At 38.3% G+C, this 19,280-nt stretch overlaps 1 protein-coding gene across 2 annotated transcripts in view; it reads left to right on the top strand.

The window, feature by feature from the left end:
- Me3 (malic enzyme 3) overlaps positions 1-19,280 on the top strand; it is a 199,280-nt gene that overhangs the window by 942 nt on the left and 179,058 nt on the right. The window contains exon 4 of one of the 2 annotated variants that reach the window (XM_033764266.1): positions 1-97. This exon is cut by the window's left edge and continues 27 nt beyond it. The exons of the other annotated variant lie outside the window; for it this stretch is intronic. Within the exon in view, the coding sequence (XP_033620157.1) occupies positions 1-97 (97 nt within the window). The remainder of the gene's footprint in view (positions 98-19,280) is intronic. 2 annotated transcript variants of the gene reach the window in all.

The following is a 19,280-nucleotide window of genomic DNA, read 5'->3' as shown; positions in this document are numbered from 1 at the left end:
GCCCGCTCGGGGCTGCCACTCCAAGCCTGGCCCGGCGCGCCCTGTGCCCCTGAAGAAGCGCGGATACGATGTCACCAGGAACCCACATCTGAACAAGGTAACGGTCTGGGTCAGGGAGCGGAAGTGGGAGCGATCCTGTGACGCGGCGAAGGGCGCCCCGCCCCCGGGCCTTGGAAAGATCTCCCTGGAGCCCTTCCAGTGACTTTCTGGCTTTGCCTTGCAGGAGCAGGAGCTTGGTGTCCTTTGCTTTAGCTTTATTCTCCCCCTGCTCCCCTTTCTGCATGGAAAGAGGTAACCAGTAATGCAGGGAGCCTAATCTCGTCAGCAAAAACAGTGTAGACCTGGTTAAACTCTTCACTCTGTTGATCTTGGACAGCTTGTTTAACCTCTGAGTCACTTTCGCCTATCTGTTAAAGAGATATGATTGACTTGGTAATGTTGTAAGATTTAAGGAGCAAATGAAAGAGAGCCAGTCCTTAGCACAGTACCTGGCATCCAGGGAGCTAATGTCAGCTAAGGTTATGTTCGATTATTATTCTGAGGAAAAGATTAACTTGAGGGTAGAGGCAGGAAAGCCTAGAATTATAGAATTGTTAGAGCTTGAAGGAGCATCAGAAATCACAGTTCAAAGCTCTGCCTTAACAGAAAATAAAGACAAAGGGAACTTGTCCAAGGTCACACTTGGTGACTTCTGACTCTGCCACTGGAATTCAGATCTTTAAGTTCTGGTCAAGTTGAGCCTGCCTGCTGACCTAAAAGGACATCTGTTTGTTTTGGGGCTAGAGTTAGGATCTTTGGTTTTGAGGATTGGGTTGAGAGAGAACAATAGACCTATATTTGAGGTCTGTCTCCCCCTTATTCCCATTAACTTGGGCAATTCACTCAGCTCTAAGGCTCAGAATTTCTCAAGTCTAAAATGAACATTATGGTAGACCCATGCCATTCTTACCTCATTTGGTCATTAGACAATCGAAAAAAGTCACTGCATTTGAAGTCATATTGTAACCTATTTATATCAGTTTGAATTATTTTCTTAGTAAGTGCTTAAAAATGCAAAATGGTATAAGAAAACAAAAGGCTTCTTTAACTGAAAAACCCCAAAGGAGGCCTGATCCAAAAGTTGAGACGGTGTTCCTAAGGACACTGGATCTTTCTGGCTCTCACGCTGCCTCTGCAATATTAGCTTCACCCTCAGGCTACATCCACTGGAGGTTTTCCTTCCCACCCATCTCTTGCTCTCACACCATAGCCTCCAGGGAAGCTCCAGTAAAAGAACAAGGATATTTTTCTTTGAAGCCGCAGAAAGTGAATGCTCTGCCTTACAGATTCTAATTGATTCTCTTTCTATTCCTAAGCCAATCACTTGTAACCTAAGCCAGTAGGAACCATACCCCCTGGAGCTGGAGATAGGGTTTAACCTCAGTTACCTACTTCAAGTGCTTTGGAATAAAAGGAATGTGGTTTCTGTGTAATAAACCTGGATACTATCATCTGACAATGGAGAGGGATGGATGCTGAAAAGCAAAATAGTAAGTTATCACAGGCTCCAATCATGACAATATTGGAAATAGGTCTTATAAATATGAGTATATTACCAATCTCTTGATTTATGAATAGTTAAAAAAATAAAGTTCAAATGCCTCTTTATAACCTGAGGTTTTGGTCCTCTAAAAACACTTTAGTCCCTAGCTCCTTCTCCCTGATTTAAATAGTTATTCTTCTGAGTAATATAAATGGAATATTATCCATAAATGTTTTCATGATGTTAAATAATATTTTTACACATCTCTGAAGTCAGTTGAATCAGGTCTGGGGAGAGGAGGGTACCGAGGTACTGAGGTACTGCTAAGTACCTGTTGGCACCACTCTTCACTGAACCTTGGGAAGAGAGAGAAAAGCAGTGGGGAAGCAGCTGTGCCCAGAAACTGCTGTGGATGCCTGTCTCTTTCCACTGGAGTGCCACTCTGCCTGTGTTGGTGTTCTCCAGCGCTCAGAGGGTCTCCAGGGAAAGTCTGAGGCTCTGTGCTTTTCCTCAGATAGACGAGACGGGAGGATTGTTCTGTGGTTAAACAGAACATCGAGGTTATGACTGAAGAAACAGAGAGAAGGGCAGCTTTGAAAGGGGTTTTAATGCTGTGGTTAGTGGCCGATCTGTGGGTGGAACTTATTTTTTCCCTGCTGGAACATGAGTTCTTCCAGGGCAAGGGCTGAGTTTCACATATCTATAACTGGTAGGCACTGGTACAGGGAAGTTCCTTAAGGATCTAGCAAGTAACATTAAATTCTTGGAATGTGTTATTCACTCTCTTAGCTTGTGAATGATCAGGAGAGGCATTTAAATTGGAGCTTGAGTGCAGAGGATGGTCAGGAGTGGGATTTTCTGAGAAGACGAGTGACAGAACTGTGTAAGGATAATTGATATTATGCAGTTAGTGGGTTCTGTACCCAGCTCGGTTGTCCCCTGACCATGTGATCTGTGATGAATATTGTAAGCTCCTCTGCCCCTCTTATATCACTGCTATGAGCATAAAGGAGATAGCCCTTGAAGAATAACTTTGAAAACTGTAACATAGTAAGCATTTGATGGCTGTGTAGGCTAGTCTTAAAATTAGAGTTTCAAGGACCCTGAGAGATGACCTAGTGTGGAACTGTTTATGAGTCATAAACCATATGAGGGAATATTAGTTTAGTGGGTCCACCAGCAATCTGCTTTAAAAATAGATTGGAGTAAAATAGAAAAAGAGAAAGAGGGGCCAGGTATTTAGCTCAGTGGTTCCGCTGCCTGTCTCACAAGCGCAAGGTCCCAAGTTCGATCCCCAACATACACACACACAAGAACAAGTAGATTCATGTAAATAAAGATAGGTATGGTATCATATCAACATGTAAAAATGACTATTTGTACTTTGGATTTTCGTTTAAAATTTTTTGAAGACCTCTGTTCTTACCCAGTTTCATCATTTTCAGAAGACAAGAAAATTCTATACAGTTAAGAGACTCCACAGAGATTATCACTGGATGTAGTTGTGGGCAGAGGCAGCTTGCCTCTGAAATTTCAGTCAACTGTGCCAACAGCTCACATCTGCTTTGGCTGATTTAGGCACATTCTTATTGGTACCAAATGATTCCAAGTCTGCTCCAGGGGTCTAGATCTAAGTAATGCAAAATCAATAATATATCAACTTCTATTTTATTTCTTTTTAAAAAATTTACTAGTATCCTGCCTTGCTTTTCCATGTAGATGTGACAACAGAGATGACATCAGCCATGTTCTACTTAAATAAGCAATGATCAACTCTACTTTATAGGGATCTCTTTAGAGACATGTATCATCCCCACTCTAAAATTGTTGCAGGCTGACCATTAAAATGTATCTGGCCTCATTCTTACCTATAACAATTATTTCCCATGCTGGGAATTGAATCCAGGGCTTCAGGTAGGATAACCATGCTCTTACCACTGAGATACACTTCCAGCCCCACTTCTAGCCTCTTTTAGGAGGGGTTGTCTTCCTCCCCACTCTCCAAAGTGAATTTGAGCTCCCGGCCTTTCCTTTATCACTCTGTTTCATTTTGGAACTGGGCATATACTATAATAGCTGACTGGTATGCCTTCCACAGTAGACCCTGAGCACCTTGAGGACAGAGACTGCCTTGTCCCATTATGTTTTGCCTGACACGAGATATATAATAAATATTTTTAAATTATTGCAATCAAGGCATAATCCCTTTTCTGTCAGCTTTATTAATGTTAACATCAGTATCTCAAAACATAATGCTCTTGTCTAGATAAATGCCTAAAAGTTCATTTTTGAGGAAATAAGCCTACTTGACCCTAATCTTTCCAGACTCCCAGTCATTTCACAAAAGGGGTTTATTACTTCGCAGAGCTCACCAGCCTCCATTTTTGGCCGAATACAACAGTGACTTTTGCTATAAATTCCACTGACAGTTCATCTACTTCTCTATAGTTTTTTGATCTTGAACTTGATTCTCAGGGAAATAATGAAGGAAAAGACTGACTAGAGATATCACTGCAATTGTGGACCATTATATTTAAGGCAGTGAGATTATAGACACTGCATGGTACAGCAGGGGACAGCCCTACCATGTGGACTTTGTGCCCAGTACTGCAGTTTTGACTGCTTATCTGAAGCTGCACAGGTTTCAGCTGAATCCCTTCTGCATCCAGAGGTGACTTATCAGACTCCCACACAGCAAGGCTTTGTTTCTGAATGAAGTATATATTTTTGTTCAGTGTCAACTTTGAACTTGACATGATTCCTCTGGGTAAGGGGAATCTGTCATTATCACAACTTGGTTCATCCATTGTTCTGGAGATGATGGCTGGGAAAATTAGAAGGTCGTTGGTGATGCCATTTTCTGACCCTAAGCAGATAACATTATATGTATGATATGTCTTCCTGAGATACCTGCTTTAGACATTATGTAGAATTGGGCTTCCTGGATGAAAGAGAATCAGTGGATTATTAAGTAAACTTTAGTTGCACAAGCAGCAATGTATTCAAAATCTCAGCCTCTTGTGCAATGACTCAGGGCATTGATGCTCAGATATTTTAGGAACAAATGAGCAGAAGCAGGTTATAATTAAATCCTTTCCTGTGGAATGCAGTTTTAGCTTCATGGGACTGGTAAGCATTTGGTATGGGGGTTCTGTGCTTGGGACAGCTAAAAGAACATGTATTAATTAGAGTAAAGATTAGAAAATTCTAACAAACTCCCCCCCAAATACAGAGGCTTGAACAAGATAGAATTCTGTTTCTCTCAAATAAACAAGGCAAAGTAGGCAGTCATGGGTTGGCAGTGGTCTGATTTGGTTTCTCTGTCATTCTCTCTGTGTATTTCATGGTCAGATGACTGCTCTCACTTCCATTGTCATCTCTATAGAGAAGCCAGTGGGAAAGGGAACACCTTTCTAAGGGCACTAATTAGAAATTTTAGATAATCACTTCTGTTCACATTTGACTGGCCAGAGCTTGGTCATATGCACACTGACCTACAACAGAAATGTAATATTTAGATAGACATCTGTGTTTTCAGCTAAAACTTTTACACCATTAAAGAAAAAGAGAATTGATGTGTAAGGGTACGGCCACAAACCATTGATCTGCAACATTCATTCTTTTGCTCCGAAAATTTTACCTCAGCCTCTACAGCCATCTGTTTCTCTGCATCCCTACTAACACCAGCCTTGTTCACACCTTCATCATCCTGTATCTAGCTTATTGCCAGCACTTCCTAATTGGTCTCCGATCTTCCAGTCTTTTTCAATCTACTCTGTGCACGTTAACTACACATCAGAGGCTAAGATCTTGGACATATCCTTGAACACTCATTTTCTATCATATCCCATATCCAACCCACTAAAAAATCCTCTTGCTCTATCTTTAGCCTACATGGGGTATGCAACTTCTACTACTGCAGGTGCCACTTTAAGTCACCATTTTTCTACTGGATGAGGGCAGCAGCCTCCCAGCTGGTCTCCTTGTGTCCACTTTTTGCTCTTCTCACATGTTCTACAAACAACAGGACAGTGATCCTTTTGCTTGGGAGGTGAACAGAGACAATTTTTGAGGCCCATAGGAAACACAAAGATATGTAAGGGGTGGGTAGAGGTCAGAGGCCTGGGCTTCTGTCCAATCTCCAACTTTCTGGAGCTTCCACCTCCACACTAACTCTGTTGGAGCCTCTTTTCCTGATCCAAACCCCTCCATGAAGACAAGGAAAACCCTATATGAGAGGGCTTCATCTTCCAGGGATCTGAAAGCTGAGCAAGTGTGGGATGGGGTGCCAGGAGCTCAGGAAGGAGATTTGCCAATCCTGGAACCTGAAGTTGATAACCAGAAAATGCTTTTTTCACAAGCACATTGCTAAGAATGTTGAATTGTCCTCCAGAGAAAGTCTATTGTGTGTTAAATAAGTAATTGTGTGGTCATCATGAAGACACCAGAAATGTTGGCTTATGTTAATGAATGCTTAACTCAAAATGCAAAAACTAAATGGAATCTATACTCATGAATTGTTACTATAAAAATATATAACTCTGGAAAATGGCTTGGAAATAAGTGTATAAACATAAGTGTATTAAAGTAGTGGAACTTTTTACTTGTGGGAGATTTATCACCTCTTTATGTAATTATCTTCAATGACCCATTCATTGTCTTTCAGTTTTAGGTCACAGTTTCTATTGGGAGTCAATCCAGAGTTGAGTAAATGACATTCAGATCAACTTTTGAAAGTTAATCCATCTGTAATATCTGGATGGAAATCTTTCTGAAGTAGTTTCATTTCGAACTTTTGTAATTAGTTAACTTCTAGAGGCAATATATCTAGATTCACGTAATAAGAAAATGTCAACAGTGATACCTGCTGTCCATTTTAAAAGCCACTCTAAACAACATCTAGACTATGTAAGCAACAGAGCTGGAGGGCAAATCCTGTGCAGAAATACATGTTATTTGTCCTCAACCTGAACTGACTTAAGCCACTCCAAGTCCAGGCTCTGTATAGTTTCTTTGGACACTTTTCCAGACTCATCTCCAGTCTCCCCATTGCTATTTTCAGTTTCTCTTGGTTGTCCTTGGCCCTTGTGGGCTTTAGGGTTTATAGCTTTGTTTTGCTTTGCATGTTTGTCATTTCTACTGAAGTTTACTTTATTTTCTGCTCTTTTTTGTCCAAATGCCAGTCTTACAGTTGGGGAAGGGCACTTTTGATTTGTATAAAGGCCATGGCAAAAGAATCACTAATGTGCAGCACTTTTGTTAGCAGAGACATGGATTACAGTCAGCTCAAAAACCTTCACTTTGATATGTAGAAAGTACGTAGTATGAGAAATCCTTTGGGGGTGATGTCTGACTGCCTTTCTGATGCAGAGCACAAAAGATGCTCTATGATTGTGTGATGAAAATCTGACGGATATCCTACAATTGGGGGTGCCAAGGTCAGTGGTTAAAAGCATGCATTCATTTTGTACCCAGATGGTTGCCAGGCAGCCCAACTCAAACACAGTTCCTACCAAAAGAACATCATGAAGAGTAAAATATACCCAGTCATTCGAGAAGAAGGATTTTTGTTGCAAAGATCATCAGCTTTTGAGGAACATGAACAAGATAAAATTAAAGCTGCATTTGCTTTGTAAAGTGGTTACAGAAAACTAGGGGATCAGCCACTTGAGAATATTTTTTAAGCATTTTGTCTCATTCTGGATTGTTTGGTAGTGAGCTACCTGAAGCCCATAGCATGGCTGATCCTGAAACATACCCCCCTCTGATGTTCAGTTTTGGAGAAAGGCTCTGTTGTGTCCTTTGTTTTGTGTCACTTTGCTTTGCTCTTTCAGAAAACAGAAGGAAGGAGTGTGATCTCCACCAATCTCCATTTTCTGAGTGGAGAGGTTGTCTATTAACTTCCCAACTGGACTGTGGACACCAAGTGTAAAGAGCTGGTGTTTGTCCTGATTCACAGTCCCCATCTCCTTTCTCTTTGGTTTTGAAAGGGGTGTTGAGAATTTCTACCTGGATCCCTACTATACAGAATTTCCTTTGATAGTATTATGGACATAGTTCAAGTGTAGTTATAACAGGTTGGATTTTTTAATTATATACAACATGCCAGGAATTGTTCTAAGAAGTTGGTATGCATTAACTCATTTAGTATGATATGACAAAAATTTGAGCTAGACCAACAATTTGAGATAGACACTGTTATTATTCTTATGTCAGAGAAGAGAAAGCTGAGGCATGAGGAGTTTATTTCATTTGCCTGCCCATGGTCATTCAGCTCATACTGACAAGTTATATTGTTTTAGGACCTGCACCTCCTGTGCTGCCTACCACATCCAGTGTGCAAGGTCTCTTTTACTTGGTGCCCTGTATGAAGTCAGATGTGCTGTGGTCTTTCTATAATAATAATAATAATAATAATAATAATAATAATAATAATAAACTAAAGTATTCACTGATCCCTGATGAGGATGTCATATTAATTACAATCATTTCCACTGGCTCTATTAAAATCAGGGGATCTCAGAGTTGGAAAGAACTTTCATGGTAACTATCCAGATCTGATGCCTTCTACTCACCCTCAAAATATGTGAAATTCTCCCAAGAATCATTTTGAAAATATTAAATTTATCAAGAGACATTTAATGAGTTTCTAATCCATTTTAAACAGTACACAGCTCACAGTGAATACAGTATTTCTCCTCTCTTTGAGCAGCTTACAGTGTAACAGAGGTGCAAGTGAGGACCAGTGGATAAGGAGGCTGTTTCAATTCAGTGGGTAGATGTAGTGAAAGGGACATTTGTACAAGGGTTAAAGACACATGAAAGACAAGTGCTAGAATACTTCCAGTGGCAGTATTTTCAGAGCTGAGAATGATGGAAGAGTCAGAGTTGGCAGATGAGAAACTATTTAGGTTATACCAGGAGGGAATGAATAGCCACCCATCACTCTTATGGTTGGATATGTAGAAACTGAACAATAGGCCAATACCTATAAGCAGCTTCATTTTCTTTTCTTTTTTTCTTTTCTTTTTTTTGGTACCGGGATCAAACTTGGGTCCTTGCGCTTGTGAGGCAGGCCACCAAACCACTGAGCTAAATCCCCGGCCCCAAGAAGCTTCATTTTCAGAGATCTAAATAATATTATGAAACCTCTAATATGACAAATAAAGTTAATATCACCAGTATTTGGATATGCTCTTTTATGTCCTTCTTTTCTTTGAATGTTATTTCAGGAAGTGTTATTCATAGGGAACTCATCAAAACATTGTGCATACTCAGCATCTTCAGGGACTTCCCTGCCACACTAACTCCCTCAGTAATGTCATAGGAAGCAACTCATTCATCTTCCACTCTCCTTTGGCATTTAGCAAGTATAGTTCTCATGGCTGTTTACCACTTTTGGACTCAGTGTACATTTATTAGTGTGTGTGTGTGTGTGTGTGTGTGTGTGTGTGTCTGTCTATCTGTCCCCATCACTTATGTCATCTTCAGAGCCAGAGACTGTGTTGAGCATTGCATAGCCAGGACAATAAATAGTATAGCCTCAATGAGCTATATGATTACTTTCACATTCCCTGTGCCTCAACAGGACCAGAAGCCAATAATATACTAATTGCCATCTGCCATCACTTATGAAAAGATGGTGAAAAGCTTGATCTGACAATATAAATTATTTTTTGATCTCTTCATGGGACTTCAAAAATTTTTAAATCTAAGTGAAATATTTAATTCTGGCCATATAAATTATGGAAAAATATCTTTCCCCATGAAGTTTATTGGTACATTTAAAGCAAACAATAGTTACATTTATCATTGGGATCTTGTACCTTTACATGGTATGTCTTGGTTCTTGTTTTTTCCCCATACCCCTGACCTCCCTTCACCCGCTTCATCCTTTCCTATTTATAAAGACTTTGTTTCCATTTTTTCCTTTTTTTCACATTTTTTCTTTTCCCTTATTGCCTTTGCCCTCCCCTTCCCACTTCCCCTTTAGCCATTTTCTTCCTATTTTACACTCTCAATTATACCATTTGAACCTTATTTACAAGTTTAGTTTTTCACACCAAAGAAACTATTTGGTATTTACTCAAGTGTGTCCTATTTATTTCACTTAACAGTATAGCCTCAAAGTACCTCCATTTAGCTATAAATGTTTCTAGTTTCTCATTCTTTATAACTAAGTAGTACTCCATTTTATATAAAAACCACATCTTCTTTATCCAGTCTCCAGTTGGTGGGCATTTGGGTTGCTTCCAAGTTTTAGTTACTACAAATGTGCCGCTATAAACATGAGTATACATATATCACTGTGGTATGATGCTTTTAATTCTTGTGGAAAGATACCCAGGAGAGGAATAGCTAGGTCAAATAGGACCTCTATTCCTAGTTCTTTGAGGTATTCTCATATTGATTTCCACAGTGGTTGCACCAGTCTGCACTCCCACGAAAAATGGAGAAGATTCCTTTCTCCCCACAACTCCACCAGCATTTGTTATTGGTTGATTTCTTGATAGCAGCCATTCTTTCTGGAGTAAGGTGGAATCTCAGTGTTGTTTTCATCTTCATCTCTTGAATGACCATTGACATTGAACATTTTTTCATATATTCATTTGCTAGTTTTACTTATTTGTCTGAGAAATGTCTGTTCATTTCAGATGCCCATTTTTGAATCGGGTCTTTGTATTTGGGGGGGTCTGCCTTTTTTGAGTTCTTCATATATTCTAGATAGTAGTCCTTTGTCTGAGAAATAGCTGGTAAATTTTTTTTCCCACATTGTAGGTTGTCTCTTAGCTCTGTTGGTAATTTCTCTTTCACTGCAAAAATGTTTTAATACAATGAGATCCCAGTTGTTTATTCTTTGTGCAAGTTCTCGTGCTGCTGAGGATTGTTCATAAAGTTTTTCTCTCATGCCAATGTCTTCAAGAGTTCTACCTAATTTACTTTCCCGTAAGTTTAGTGTTTTGATATTTAGATCTTTAATCCACTTGGATTTTAGTTTCGTGCATGGGATCTAGTTTTAATCTTTGGCAAGTTGAAAGCCAGTCTTTCCAACACCATTTATTAAAGAGGATTTCCTCAAGTGGCTTCTTTGTCAAAGATGAGGTAGCTGAGTATATCTGGTGTTATTTCTGCATCTTCTAATCTATTCCTATTTCTTTGCTAGGACCATGCTGTTTTTATCACAGTGTCTTTGTAGTATAGTGTCAAGTAGGGAACTATGATACCCCCTGTAATGTCTCTGTTGCCTAGAATGGTTTTTGCTATTCTAACTCTCCTCTGGTTCCAAATGAATTTCTGGATTCTTTTCTCAAGTTCTGCGAAATATACTGTTGGGATTTCAGTGGGGATTGCACTGAATCAGTATAGAAGTTTTACAATTATGGCCATTTTCACTATGTTGATTCTTCCTACCCATGAGCAAGGGATGTCTTTCCATCTTCTTATATCCTCTTCTATCTCCTTTTTAAGAGTGCTGCAATTTTCAGTGTTCAGGTCTTTTTTCACTTTCGTTAGATTGATTCCTAGGTATTTCATTTTTTGTGGATGTTATTGTGAAAGGAATTGTTTCCCTAATTTCTCTCTCAGTGAATCTGTTATGTGGGTACAAGAAGGGTATTGGTTTTTGAATGTTGACTTTATATCCAGCTACTCTACTGAATCTGTCAATTAAGTCTAGCATTCTTTTGCAGAGTTTTTTGGGTCCTCTATGTAGAGTACCATGTCATCAGAAAATAGTGACAGCTTAACTTCTTCCTTTCCTATCTTTATTCCTTTTATTTCTTTCTCTTGTCTAATTGCTGTGGCTAATGTTTCTAGAACTACATTGAACTGGAGTGGTGATAGTGGACATCCTTGTCTTGTTATTGATTTTAGCAGGAAGGTTTTCAGTTTTTGACCATTCTAAAGAATGATATTGGCTGTTGAAATTTTCATAGATAGACTTTATCAGGTTGAGACCTGATATTCCAGGTCTCAAAAGACCATCTATTCCAATTTTCTGTAGGATTTTTTATCAGTAACGTGTCAAATGCTTTCGAATTTTGTCAAATGCTTTTTCTGCATCTATTGAGAAGATCATATGGGTTTTGTCCTTAATTCTGTTGATATAGTGTATTACATTTATTGATTTAGGTATGTTGAAGCATCCTTGTATCCCTGCGATAAATCTGACTTGGTCAGGGTGTATGATCTTCTTAATGGTCTTCTGTATTCTGCTTGCCAGTATCTTACTGAGGATTTTTGCATCTATATTCATTAGGGAGATTGGCCTGTAGTTCTCTTTTTTGGTTGGGTCTTTCCCTGGTTTGGGAATCAAAGTAATACTTGCTTCCAGGAATGAATTTGGAAGTATTGCTTACCCTTCAATTTCACTGAACAGTTTAAAGAGTAGTGCAGATAGTTCTTCTCTAAATGTCTTGTAGAATTCAGCAGTGAAGCCAGCACGACCTGGGCTTTTCTTTGTTGGTAAATTTTTAATTACATTTCTAATTTCACTGAATGTAATTGGGGTGTTTAGACTTTTTATGTCTTCGTTCAATTTTGGAATTTCATATGTGTCTAGGAATATGTCCATTTCTTCTGTATTTTCTTATTAGAGTATAGGTCTACGAAGTAGGTATTGATGATCCTCTGGATTTCTGTTGGATCTGTTGTGACTTCACCTTTTTCATTCCTCACTGCATGAATTTGAGCCTTTCCTTTCCTTTTTTTGATAAGGTTGTCTAAGGGTTTATAGATTTTATTCTTTAAAAAAACTAACTCTTTGATTTTTTTGTATCCTTTTTCTTAGTCTCCATTGCATTAATTTCTGCTCTGATCTTTATAAGTTCTCACCTTGTATTAGCTTTTGGTTTGTCTTGCTCTTCTTTTTCTAGGAGCTTAAGGTTAAGCATTAGGTTGTTTATTTGAGCTTGCTCTGTTTTCCTAGTATGGGTATTTACTGCTATGAATTTCCCTCGTAGAACTGCTTTCATTGTGTCCCATAGATTCCTGTATGTTGTATTGGCCTTATCATTTAATTGTAGAAACTTTCTAATTTCTTTAATTTTCTCTGTGGCCCAATGGTTGCTCAGCAGGGTGTTATTTAACTTCCATGTATTTGTGAAGTTCTTGCAGTTTTTTAAGCTATTGATCTCCAGTTTAATTGCACTATGGTCTGATAACATACAGGGGAAAACTTCAATTCCTTTTCATTTACTTAAGCATGTTCTGTGAGCTACCATGTGGTCTATTTTGGAGAATGACCCACATGCAGCCAAAAAGAATGTATATTCTGATTTTGTGGGGTGGAACACTCTGTAGGCATCTCCTAAGTCCTAAGTCCATTTGTGCTAAGGCTTGGTTCAGTTCTGTTATTTCATTGTTAATTTTTTGGTCTAGATGATCTGTCCATTTGTGTCAGTGGAGTATTGAGGTCCCCCACTATAATTGTATTAGTGCTTACTTCATTTTTCATATCCATTAATATTTGTTTTGTATAGTTGAGGGCATTAGTATTTGGTGCATATATATTCATGATTGTCATCTCTTCCTCTTGGATTGTTCCCTTTACAAGGATGGGGTAACCTTCTTTGTCTTTCTAAATTAGTTTTTGTTTGAAATCTATTCTGTCTGCAAATAAGATAGCTACCCCTGCTTTTTTCCAGGCTCCTGTTGCATGGAGAACTGTTTCCCATCCTTTTACTCTCAGTGTATGAATTTCTTTGTGGATTAAGTGGGTTTCTTGTATACAGCATAGTGTTATATTTTGCTTTTTAATCCATTCTGCCAGCCTGTTTCATTTGATTGGTGAATTGAGGCCATTAACATTGAGGGTTATAGCTACTGCATATTGACTTTTCATTGTCATGTTATTTTCCTGTTGTTGGTTCTTTTATTTATTTATTTTTACTCTCTTCCTTTAATTTCTTGCCTTTCCTGGTATATTTGCTCTGTTGTCCCTTATGGAGTTGTGGTCTTCATTTTATTTTTCCAGGATATTGTTCAGAAGTATTTGGAGTGCTGGTTTGGTGTTCATTAAATTTCTCAGGTGTTCTTTGTTGTGGAAGTATCTTATTTCCCCATCAATTTTGAAAGATAGTTTTGCAGGATACATCAGTCTAGGTTGGAGGTTGTTTTCTTTTTGGACTTGAAATACCTCACTGCATGCTCAACTTGACTTGAGAATTTGTGCTGAAGTCTTCTGTGATTCTGATGGGCTTTCCTTTGCATGTGATTTCTGTCTCTTCTCTAACTGCTTGTAGTATTTTGTTCTTCTGTTGGGTTTCTGGGATCTTGATTATTATATGTCTAATTGTAGATATTTTTTTGGATCGTGGCTAGTTGGAGTCCTATATGTGTCACTTATCTGTATGTCAAATTCTTCCCCTCTGTTTGGGAAGCTGTCTGTCATTAATTCTGTGAACAGTTTTTTAATGTCATTTGTACTTTCTCCTCCTACTTAATGATTCTTATTGATCTTATATTGTTCTTTGCATCATCTAAGAGTTGTTAGATTGATTTCTCATAATCCCTTACTGTTTTTAAGAGATCTCTCTTTTCATGGTCACAGACAGCAATGCTATCTTCTATATCTGAAATTCTATCTTCACATTCATTCATTCTGCTGTGAATGCTTTCTATAGGGTTTTAAATCTCCTGGATATCTGTTTGAATCTGTTGCATGGATTCCATTTCTCTCCTATGCTGGACATTCATGGTTTCCATCATGGTACTGAGCTCATCTTATTTCTTAATCTGTTTCTGTTCTAGAGTCTCTAGTCATGTTTTTCATTTTTCTCACCATCTATGTGGTTATCTGGGAAATTATTTCTGTTTTGAATATTTCTAGAGCCTCATTTATCTGTTTTTTTACTTCCTGTGCTATCAGTTCAGGGTGTCCAGATGGTTGACTGTCAGATTATCTACTTCATTTCCCCCACAGTTTACCTTTGGTGAGGTGGAAATATATGTTTGTGTCTTATTTAAATGTCTTCTCATTTCTATTTTTGTCTTTGTTACGGACCTTGGTTTAATTCCTGGGCTAATACTTTGATCTTTCAAATATAGCTGGTCTTTAGGTTTTGAGTCTCTAATGACTCTGAGGCAATCTCATTTTCATTATACCAGGGAGGACAACTGATTAGATCAATCACAATACCTTAGCCCAATTGATACATTCAGTAACACAATAGCATCAAGCACAGCTTAGAAAATGAAAATTTGTGGTAGTTATTAATCTATCACCTTTAAATGTGTGAATTAAATCTAAATTGAGGACAAGCCCAAATATTTTTATAGTGAAAGAACCCTTCAATCTAGCAACCTTACCCATCAGGATGGGGATTTAGACGCAGTTGGGGAGGTAGGAATAGATAGATAGAATAGAGAAAGGTTAGAAGTGAGGTCAGAGCACACAGGAAGATCGCACAAACTCCAGAGAGTTGTTGAAGAGAAAAGAAGAGACAAAACAAAATACACAGAAGAACATAACAAACTAATAGCAATAGGGAGGCTACAGACTGTAATCACTTTCTTTTGAAACTATGGCAACTGATAGAAGCAATAAGAGAAGAAAAGGAAAAGAAAGAAAATAAATTCAAATTAGGATAGAAACAGGGACAGAAAGGGAGTGTAATGGAGATCAAGGTGGGAAAGAGAGAAAGAAAAGAAGATAAGAGAAAGAAGATGTAAAAAAGGAAAACATTTTGAAAAAAAGAAAAAGATAGATAAAAAGTTTTTTAAAGTGATTAAAGATAAGAGAAAAATATTACTTTGAAAATAAGAAATAGAAATAGAAATAGAGAGCCTCCTTCATGGTGTGCCTCTGTTGACACAATAGACAGTATGGGCAGGAGTGTGCAGATCTAAGTTAATTAGTCTCAGCAAGACAGCAGCTGTCCCCTGAGGTTCAGATTGATTTCTGTCTGCAAGGCCCAAGTTGAGATCTCTGACCACCTGCTGGTTCAACTTTGCAAGGTTCTACTGCAGGTTCCATCTGTCTTTCTCCTGAAGTTAGACCAGGTTCTGATGTGAGGTGCTGGATTCTCCAACTTACCAACTATGGTGGTGTAGTGTGCCTTAATCACAGATTTTCTTCCAGTGGGCTTCAATATTCATTTAGAAGCCTCAGAGAGGCCCTCTTTCCCTTGTTTATAGGGGGAGGTGAGGGTGCACTGGGCTGAAAGGGTGGCCTACCATAGGGTTGTAAGCTGCTGTTGGTCTTCTCTGGGAAAATATTTTTTTGAAAGAGTTCTCTGCTCTGGTGCTGGTTCAGATGCACTTTATCTAAAGAACAGCATCTTTATGATGAGATTATTTCTTATCCTGAGGCTACTTTAAGACATTAAACTTAGATCTGCTATAACTAGCAAGAGGTTAAAAGATTTGGGGTGTGAATGAAAGTAATCAGCTAAAATCAATTGTGTGTGACACTCCATCAACCTCAAAAGGTACAAGGTGTGACCAAGTATCAGGCAGTAGAGAATATGTCTTCAATCCAGTGTTTCTTTCTATGATTTGAGTCTATCATCCGAGAGTTCATGTGTTGAAATTTATTCTCCATTGTAAGTTTTTAAGAGGGTAGAAATCCAGCTATGGTATTTAGAGGTAGATACTTTGGGAGGTGATTTGGATTAGATAAGGTTCTCAAAGTGGTTGAATATTAATGGCCTGATAGAAAGAATAAGTGACCAGAGGATAAACACACACACACACACACACACACACACACACACACACTCCCTGTCTGTTGCCACATGGTACCCTGTAACAGCAAGAAGCCCATTACAAGGTGTGACCCCTTGACCTTGTACAAGAACCATGAGCCAAAATAAAACTTTATAAACTTACCCAGCCTCAGGTATTTAGAGTGACAAAAATGGACTAATATAATTGCATTCCCACCTCTGTCACTCACTAGGTCTGGATTTTAAGAAGGCCATTCCACCTCTTTTTTAAATTTTTAACACAGGGTCTCACTATGTAGTTGAGACTGACCTGGAACTCATTATGTAGCCCAGGCTAGTCTCAAACTCACAGCAATCCTCCTGCCTCAGCCTCCCAAGTGCTGCGATTATAGGTATTTGCCACCACACCCAGCGCCACTTCACTTCTTTGATCATCAATTTCTTTATCTATGAATAAGGATGGTGATAAAATATGCACATTTGACAGGTTGCTATAATGATTAAATTGTATATATAGTACAACTGTATAGTAATTGTATTAAATTGTATGATTATATTATATGTATATAATGTATATAAAGCACATTGTAAGTGTTCAACTAATTCTCAGTTAATCCTCACCTCTAAAGCTTCTTAATACAATGTGTAAATCCTGCATGGACTGCAGAAGTCACAAACAAAGTAGGGTTTAGACCTGGTCCATGCGCATCTAGGGCATCTTGTCTAGGAGTGGAGAGGAAGACTGAAGGATCTAATTCTTCTTGTTAAGCCTGGACTATATCTGATTTTAGCAGATTTTGTGAAAGAAGAGTGTGTCAGGGAAGACACAGGATGTGTGGAGACCTCATTGATAATTGCTCTGTACTTGATGGAGTTTAAACCTGGACAATCTAGACATTTGTCTGAAAGAACTGTAAATAAAAATGTGTCAAGAACCAGAAATTCAAGAGTCATTTAAAGAACTAGTACTTCTGAACATTGAGGCTGGTGTTGAATTTAGTGGTATATCCATTAACAGATGAATGGATAATGAAAATATAGGATTATATACAATGAAGTACTACTCTTCTTTAAGGAAGGATAAACTTGAGGCATCTGTAGGTAAATGGTTATAACTTTAGGCCATAATGTCAACTAAAATAAATGAGACACACAAATGTAAATACTGCATGGTTTTTTTAATATGAGAAGTGCAAAATATTAATGAACAGCAAAATAAAAGATAGATAATAAGAAGTAGGGAGAACTTTTTCAAGTGGAAAAGGAAACAAGAGATGGAGAGGAGAGAGAAGGAAGGGAAAGGGGATTTTTAAAAAGTGAATCAAAGAAAAAATGGAAGTAGAGCTTTGCAGGAATCAGGCTACAAGTTAATCCCTGACCATGGAGCCAACAAGGACTAAAGACAAAAGACACAAAGATAATCTGGAAGAGGAAGGCCGGAGGACTCTTGCCTCTAGTGGACAAAGAGCTTCTTTGTCCCATCTAACAGTGCTCCTCACTTTTATTAAGAACAGAAGCAAGCAAGCATGTGATCCAGGATTCAGAGAAAGTTTACCAGGTTCTCATAATTTGTATACTTCACCCAAATGTGTATTTTCTTTTAATCAGACCTCAATTGTAGTTGGTTCTCTCTTTGAAATTGTCTGGCACTGGCGTGGCGCCCCATGACCCACGGGAAGGATGGCTTGCTATCCCTACTCCAGTCTCTCAAGGAAAGCTCAACCCAGGCTTCAGTCTCACACCTGGTTTCCCACAGAGCTTTTTCAAATGGAAAGGGGATTAAGAGTTGGTGGGATGGAAAGGAAGGGGGATAAAAAAAAGATTTAAGATATTAGGTTGTGTTATGTATATGTACATACTCCTCATGATAAATGTAATTATTATATACTGTACTAGTAAAAATACATTAATTAAAAAAGAGAATATGGACTTTGGAGTAGAGCATAAAAGTTAATGGGTTGCTTCAAATTTAGCTAAATGGGGCCCTACTGGGCCAACTTACTCAGCTAATAGTCAGACTGGGCAAGGAATTTTAAGACAGTCCTACAGCCTCCATATTCTCTGCTGAAGTTAATGAACAAATATTTATATTATACATTTTAAAGGAACATCTGCCCTGTATTTGAACTCAAGATAAACATTTCCCAAAAAGACTGAGAAATTATCTTGAGCATCTTTTTGTCTTTGGGTAGATACATATATTTGCATTTTAACACCATTGTACACATAAGATTTCAGAGGGTTCTGTCTAGGAAGTGAATAGTGGTAGGGACTCTGTGCCTATCTCTTATACCCACTGCCTTTGAAAGGTAGTACTTTGCCTGCCATTCCACTAAAGTGCCTTGAATCAACCTCCATTAACTTGGGCAGAAATACATTTCCATTTCTTCTCAGAACAGCAAAAGAAATCTTCAACATTAAACATTGCCATATGTTGCACACCTGAACACCTGCTAGCATGGCTCCTGCTGCCACTCTTGTATCTATTTCTGATGAATGGACATGTTCCATTCTGCAACTTTCTTAAGTTTCTATTTCATTTTATACTAATATGATCTCCAAAACAGTCTATAAACTTTTTATTTATATATATTTTTTTTAATTGAGTTTATTGGTACATTTAGGGATACAGTACAGTTACATTCATAACCTGCTAGCGGCTCCTGCTGCCACTCTTGTATCTATTTCTGATGAATGGACATGTTCCATTCTGCAACTTTCTTAAGTTTCTATTTCATTTTATACTAATATGATCTCCAAAACAGTCTATAAACTTTTTATTTATATATATTTTTTTTAATTGAGTTTATTGGTACATTTAGGGATACAGTACAGTTACATTCATTGTTGGGATCATGTACCTTTACATGGCAAGTCTTGATTCTCATTTTTTTCCCCTTACCTCTGCCCTCCCTTCTCCCCCTCCTCCCCTCCCCATCTACAAACACTTTATTTTCATCTTTTCATTCTCTCACATTTTTTTCTTTTCCCTTTTTGTTCTTCCCCTACGTATCACACCTTCCCTACACCTTTAGCTCCTTTCCTCCCATTTCTAAATGTCAGTAATCTTATTAGAATCTTATGCATTGTTG

Source organism: Fukomys damarensis, unplaced genomic scaffold, assembly GCF_012274545.1.
Source record: "Fukomys damarensis isolate Sample0158 unplaced genomic scaffold, DMR_v1.0_HiC HiC_scaffold_16, whole genome shotgun sequence".
Taxonomy (NCBI): domain Eukaryota; kingdom Metazoa; phylum Chordata; class Mammalia; order Rodentia; family Bathyergidae; genus Fukomys; species Fukomys damarensis.
Note: the sequence above shows the minus strand (reverse complement) of the source record. Positions and strands in the feature narration are given on the sequence as shown.